Here is a 7,161-nt window from a genome sequence, read left to right as displayed (position 1 = left end):
TGTAACAAACTTGTTATTTTATGCACCATTGCATGATATGTTAATTGTATTAAAATTGGATATATATCGATCTACATTTCAATGTAAAAAAATCTTTAGACAAATATGACACTTTAATACGTGCATAATTTTAATGACACTTTAATACGTGCATAATTTTAATGACACTTTAATACGTGCATAATTTTACGACACTTTATTATATTAATTTTTAAAATAACTCCACAAATATTTATGTAGTAGAATACAATTAAATAAATATGTTATTTTTTCTACTTACAATATTTACAAATTAAATTTAGTAAAATTAATTTTTCATTGAAAAAAAAATTCCATCTATGCTTCACATAGATTATATTAATTATTTTTTGACTTAATAAATTATATTAATAATAGTATATACTTGATTATACTCCATTATTATGACACATAAAATAACTCCACAAATATTTATGTAGTAGATATAATTAAATACATACGTAACTTTTTTCATATAAAAAGTAACTTATCATTGAAAAAAGGATCATCTATACTTAGCAAAAATTATATTAATAAGAGTCTTCAAATTTATTAATTTCTATTTATTGATATTGTAAAATGATTCAATACAAGTATCCATTTATATTTATTTATTTATGCATATCTTCTAAAAATTGTAGAAGATTTTTTATTTGTATTTTATCTTGTTTTTTAATATTTGTTGTGTAATTTATGATATATCTGTAAATAATTTTTCAATTACACTTTCACACACATATATATATATATATATATATTAATTAATTTTAAAGTAATATATATCTACACTTTTTATATTAAAAATGAATATATTTATACAGATAAACTACTATTTTGTTTTTAAATATATTAGGTATTGTTTACTTTAATATTTGATCTAAATTAGTTTTTAACTCATCAAAATGTAGGTAAATTTTATCGCTAAAGTTAAGTTGATTGTTACTTGCGTTAATTTAGTTCATTACCACGTATATAGTTGAGTAAATCATGACCAAAGCGACTATATCACCTATTTTTTTTTTTCTTTTTAAAAGTGCAATATCCAAAACATTTCTTTGTTACTACTTATTGTATTCTTCATTTTCATTGCATTATCCATATTTGCTCTATCAAAACTTATTCAAACTATGCATTATCCATATTTGCCATTGCTGATGTTTTCATACCCGTCAGCTACTTCATTCTCGTGACCAATTGCTAGTTACTACAACAAATGTACAACTGATATTTTTGTCATACAAATAATAAAAATTACAATTAAAAAATAAAAAAACAAATCCAAAGAAGAGTCATGAATAGTTTAGCAAAGATTTTGCATAACTATGACTTGATGCTTTTGACTTTGTGACGTGTTTGCATTTTTCTCCGTAACAAGTTTGTCATTATTGAGTGGAATGTTAAAATTCACTAACAATAAAATAAATTAGGGAAGAAGAAATTAGAAGAAGAAAAATGATAGATTTAGAGGTAGAGATGAAGATGAAGAACATGGTAAGTGTCAAAAATGAAAAAATGTGTTTTGTAAATTTTTATGTATTACGATCAATTTGATATCTTCTTTTTTAATTATTGACGTGATATGATATGATAATAAAAAAAATATTATATATCAGATTACTGTTCGCATAATCAAATAAATTAAAACAAGTCACACACCAAACCAAAATGGTAGTTTTAATTAAGGCAGAGATCAAATTGCATGCTCCACATTAAAGGACCAAAATGGTAGTTTAATTTATTAATAAATTTGAAGAGTTATTTTTATTTTTTGGGTGTTCAAAAAAAAAAGCATTGTCCATTTATTGTGTCGTAGTAAAAAGCTTGGTCTCAGACGGAAGTGTTTGCTAGAACTGGGATTGTTTTCTTCTCAAAATAAACACAACAAATCAATTCACCAAAATCCAAATCCTAAAATCCCAAACCGAAACTCATTTTTAATCTTCTAACTTCATTCATCCACTAGGGATTTTCTTTCTCAATCTACTCTCACTTCAATCAATCTTTCAATTCCCTTCAATACTTGTGATTCAAGGATCAATTTTCAATTTTAGGTTTGTGAAATTGATCCACACTCTCTCTCTCTCTTTCAATCATTTCCTCTGATTTTTGCGATGCTCTCAATTCCTAAATGAAGTTGAAAAGGAAACGGGCACTCGAAGTGGTTAGTATTTTTTAATACCGATTCTTTAACTTTCCTTCGATATTTCTTTTCCTTGATCAAATTTATAATTTCCCCCCCTTTTTTTTAATTCAAGTGAGTTTTTTTTTTTGTTATTGGGGTTTATGTTTGTATTTTTATATGTCAAACTATCGTGGTTAAATGTGATTGTATGCTGCAAAACGAGTATTCTTCTTTTTTTAGTTTTCCATCTGCATGAATTCCCAGTTTCATAATTCCTCATGTATCATATTTACAAATGTTAATACTGTGAGTCTATAATCTCTCTATATATTTATAAGTTACAACTCCAAGTTCAAGTTCCAGTAATAACTCATACAAATGTTAACAAAATTTAAAATTATCATTTTTAGCTGGAGACAAGTGTGTAAAAATATGTATTCACTCATACCGAACTTATAATTTTGCTAACTTGGATAGCGGATGAGAACTTCAAAAAAGCATTTTGGGTTATGTTAACTGTTTGCTGCACTTTTACTTCACCAGTTATGTATTGTTAGCTGGTTATGTTAGCGTCAACATGATAGAAGATATTTTAGCAGATTCCTATTAGATGATGGATCAATTTTTGTTTGATTTGTTGCAGCCTCCAAAAATTAGATTTTTCGTCAACAGTGTTACTGCAGTTCCACTTGAGGAGATACAAGAACCTTTAAAACCCTTCACATGGGAGTTTGATAAGGTTGCTCTTTGGCCCTTTTCTTTTTACATTGGTAATTCGGTTTTTTTTTTTGGACATGTTTGATTTGTTGCTGTTTCTTTTCTCTGAGCAGGGAGACTTTCATCACTGGGTTGATCTTTTTAACCATTTTGGTTCCTTCTTTGAGAAGTATGTTAAACCAAGGAAGGATTTACAAATTGATGACAATTTTCTGGACTCAGATCCTCCTTTCCCAACAGAAGCCGTTCTCCAAATTCTCCGTGTCATTAGAATAGTTTTGGATAATTGCTCAAATAAGCATTTCTACAGTTCATATGAGGTATGTCTGATTCCCTACTATCATTTTTTTTCCACCTTGGTCAACTTAATAAGATGCGAGCTAAGAATGATTTGATGCCTTTATTTATGCGGGTGTATTTGTCCAATTTTCCTTTTTTCTCTTTGTTGGTGATTTGGAATATTTGTGTTTCAATAATTTTTGAAGTTTAAACTGTGTTACTCTTAGGTTTGTATATCTTTCTTATTTATCCTTTAGTGATCCGAATAGTGACTTGGAATATTTGTATATCTTGCTTATTTATACTTAAAATGGTTCCTTTGAATTTGCAGCAACATCTTTCTTCACTGCTTGCCTCTACTGATCCGGATGTGGTTGAGGCTACCCTGGACACTCTGGCTACTTTTTTGAAGAAAACAGTTGGAAAGTACTTCATAAGAGACGTTTCTTTGAATTCAAAATTGTTTGCTCTTGCACAAGGATGGGGTGGAAAGGAAGAGGGACTCGGACTAATTGCATCAGCTATGCCTAATGGTTGCAACCCTATTGCGCATGAATTGGGTTGTGCCCTTCATTTTGAGTTTTATGCAGTAAATGAGTCAGAAAGTGACATCAAAGGGGCTAAACCCTTAGTCCAAGGGTTGCAAATCATTCACTTAAGTGACGTCAACAAATGTGTGGAAACTGATCTTGGACTTTTGCACAAGTTGATTACAGAATATAAAGTACCTTCCAATTTAAGATTTTCTTTGTCGGCACGATTGCGGTTCGCTAGGGCTTTTGGTTCTTTGGCTTCCAGACAGAAATACACATGCATTCGCTTGTATGCTTTCATAGTTCTTATTCAAGCATGTGGTGATGCTGATGACCTGGTTTCATTCTTCAATGCTGAGCCCGAGTTTATCAATGAATTGGTCTCAATACTGAGCTACGAAGATGCAGTTCAGGAAAAAATCCGGATTTTATGTTTGCATTCATTAGCTGCTCTTTGCCAAGATCGTTCCCGTCAACCTTCGGTACTCACTGCTGTTACATCTGGTGGGCACCGTGGCATTTTATCTAGCCTGATGCAAAAAGCCATTGACTCTGTTATTAGTGATACATCGAAGTGGTCAGTTCATTTTGCAGAAGCTCTATTGTCTCTTGTAACTGTGTTGGTTTCATCATCGTCAGGATGTTCTGCCATGCGTGAAGCAGGATTCATTCCTACTCTTCTACCTCTACTTAAAGATACAAATCCACAGCACTTGCTTCTGGTTGAAAAAGCTGTGCGCATTTTAGAAGCGTTTATGGATTACAGTAATCCAGCTGCTGTGTTGTTCAGAGATTTGGGAGGTTTAGATGATACCATCTCTCGCCTGAAGGTTGAAGTCTCCCATATTGAAAACGGTGGAAAGCAGCCAGATGAAAATTTTGAGTTTAGTAGAAGTGTGCATATGGTTGGAGGTTCTTCAATTAGGCCAGATGGCATGCATCCTTTGTATTCTGAACCATTAATTTCCTATCACCGGAGATTGCTAATGAAAGCTTTACTGCGTGCTATATCACTGGGAACCTATGCCCCTGGAAATACTGCTCGTATATATGGATCTGAAGAAAATGTGCTTCCTCAGTGCTTATGTATAATTTTCAGACGAGCAAAAGATTTTGGTGGTGGAGTTTTCTCGCTTGCTGCCACTGTCCTGAGTGATTTAATACAAAAAGATCCTACTTGTTTTCCCATTTTAGATGCAACTGGTCTTCCATCTGCCTTTTTGGATGCTATAATGGATGATGTTCTCAACTCTGCAGAAGCCATTACATGCATTCCCCAGTGTTTGGATGCCTTATGCTTAAACAGTAACGGCCTTCAGGCTGTGAAAGATAGGAACTCTTTGAGGTGCTTTGTGAAAGTGTTTACTTCCAGAACATATCTGCGCGCTCTTGCAGGGGACACATCTGCTTCATTATCTAGTGGACTTGACGAATTAATGCGCCACGCTTCTTCATTACGTGGGCTTGGAGTGGATATGTTAGTTGAGATTCTGGAAATTATCTCCAAAATTGGTTCTGCTGGGGATCCCTCTGTTTCTATGGAAGTGAATGGTGGGGACAAGAAATTGATATTGTCTGATAGTAAGGAGTCATCAAAGGCAGATGACACTGAGCAGATCAATGAGTCATCTCCTGGTGTGTCAACAATGAATATTGAGTCAATTCTTCCAGATTTTGTTAACAATATTGGTCGTCTTCTTGAGACAATTCTTCAAAATGCTGACACATGCCGATTATTTGTTGAGAAAAAAGGGATTGATGCTATTCTCCAGTTATTTACCTTGCCTTTAATGCCTCCTTCAGTTTCTGTTGGGCATAGCATCTCTGTTGCCTTCAAGAACTTTTCTCCGCAGCATTATGTTTCCCTTGCTCGTGCTGTATGCTTGTTCTTAAGGAAACATCTGAAATCTACCAATGAGCTTTTAGATTCCGTTGGGGGAACTAAGCTTGCTCTAGTTGAATCTGCAAAGCAGTCAAAGGTGTTGAAATACCTTTCTAGTCTTGAAGGAGTCTTGGCTCTCTCTGTATTTTTGTTGAAGGGAACAACTGTTATGATCTCTGAATTAAGCACTTCTGATGCTGATGTATTAAAAGATATTGGAAGAACATACAAAGAAATTATTTGGCAAATATCTCTGTGTAATGACTCCAAGACAGAGGAAAAGAAGAATAATGATCAAGAACCTGAGATTTCACAGGCACATTCATCTACTGTTGTAGAAAGAGAGAGTGACGACGACACAAATATGCAGACAGTTAGATACACAAACCCAGTTTTTGCAAGGACTGGTTCACATTCTCTGTGGAGTCGAGGCGAGCATGAGTTTCTTTCTGTAGTTCGTTCTGGAGAAAGAGGTTTGCATCGTCGTACTCGGCATGGTATATCCCGCATGCGTGGTGGAAGGACTGCTCGTCACTTGGAAGCTTTAAACGTTGATTCTGAAGCATCTTCTAGTGTACTTGAGGCATCTTTGTCCCAAGATTTGAAAAAGAAAAGTCCCGACATTCTTGCCTTAGAGATTCTTAACAAGCTGGCTTCGACAATGCGCTCTTTCTTCACTGCTCTCGTGAAGGGATTCACTTCCGCAAATCGTCGTCGAGCTGACTCAGGGTCACTTAGCATAGCTTCAAAGGCTCTTGGAACTGTTTTAGCTACAAATTTTCTCGAGGCCCTTAGTTTTTCTGGACATTCTACTTATGCTGGACTTGAAACTTCACTTTCAGTAAAATGTAGATATCTTGGGAAGGTCGTGGATGATATGGCGGCTCTCACATTTGACAGCAGGCGTAGAAGTTGTTATACTGCCATGGTTAATAACTTTTATGTACACGGAACATTTAAAGAGCTACTAACGACATACGAAGCTACTAGTCAATTGCTATGGACTCTTCCATGCTCTTTCCCCTCATCAGATACTGATCTTGTAAAGAAAGGAGAAGGATCCAAACTGTCCCATAACACATGGCTACTTGATACATTACAAAGCTACTGCCGCTTGCTTGAGTACTTTGTAAACTCTAATCTGCTTTTGTCCCCAACCTCAGCATCTCAGGCAGAGTTTCTGATTCAACCAGTTGCTGTTGGCTTGTCAATTGGGCTCTTTCCAGTTCCAAGGGACCCAGAAGTTTTTGTGCGTATGCTACAATCTCAGGTTCTGGATGTAATTCTACCAGTCTGGAACCATCCCATGTTTTATAGTTGTAGTCCTGGTTACATTGCATCAATTATTTCACTTGTTACACATGTATATTCTGGTGTTGGAGATGTGAAACGAAATAGAAATAACATGTTGGGTAACTCAAACCAACGTTTCATGGTCCCGCCACTTGATGAGGCAACCATTGCTACTATTGTTGAGATGGGTTTTTCAAGAGCAAGGGCTGAAGAAGCACTGAGAAGAGTTGAAACAAATAGCGTTGAAATGGCGATGGAGTGGTTATTCAGTCATGCCAATGATCCTGTCCAAGAGAATGATGAACTTGCACGGGCAC

The 7,161-nt window shown here is 34.7% G+C and overlaps 1 protein-coding gene across 1 annotated transcript in view; it reads left to right on the top strand.

The window, feature by feature from the left end:
* The first annotated feature begins 1,761 nt into the window (after positions 1-1,761).
* LOC101508574 (E3 ubiquitin-protein ligase UPL1-like) overlaps positions 1,762-7,161 on the top strand; it is a 15,769-nt gene continuing 10,369 nt past the window's right edge. The window contains exons 1-4 of the mRNA XM_073369864.1: positions 1,762-2,179; positions 2,784-2,879; positions 2,971-3,177; positions 3,468-7,159. Of these exons, the coding sequence (XP_073225965.1) occupies positions 2,147-2,179; positions 2,784-2,879; positions 2,971-3,177; positions 3,468-7,159 (4,028 nt within the window). The 5' untranslated portion in view covers positions 1,762-2,146. The remainder of the gene's footprint in view (positions 2,180-2,783; positions 2,880-2,970; positions 3,178-3,467; positions 7,160-7,161) is intronic.

This window comes from Cicer arietinum, chromosome 6 (assembly GCF_000331145.2).
Source record: "Cicer arietinum cultivar CDC Frontier isolate Library 1 chromosome 6, Cicar.CDCFrontier_v2.0, whole genome shotgun sequence".
Classification (NCBI taxonomy): Eukaryota; Viridiplantae; Streptophyta; class Magnoliopsida; order Fabales; family Fabaceae; genus Cicer; species Cicer arietinum.
This window is presented reverse-complemented; position numbering and strand designations above follow the sequence as displayed.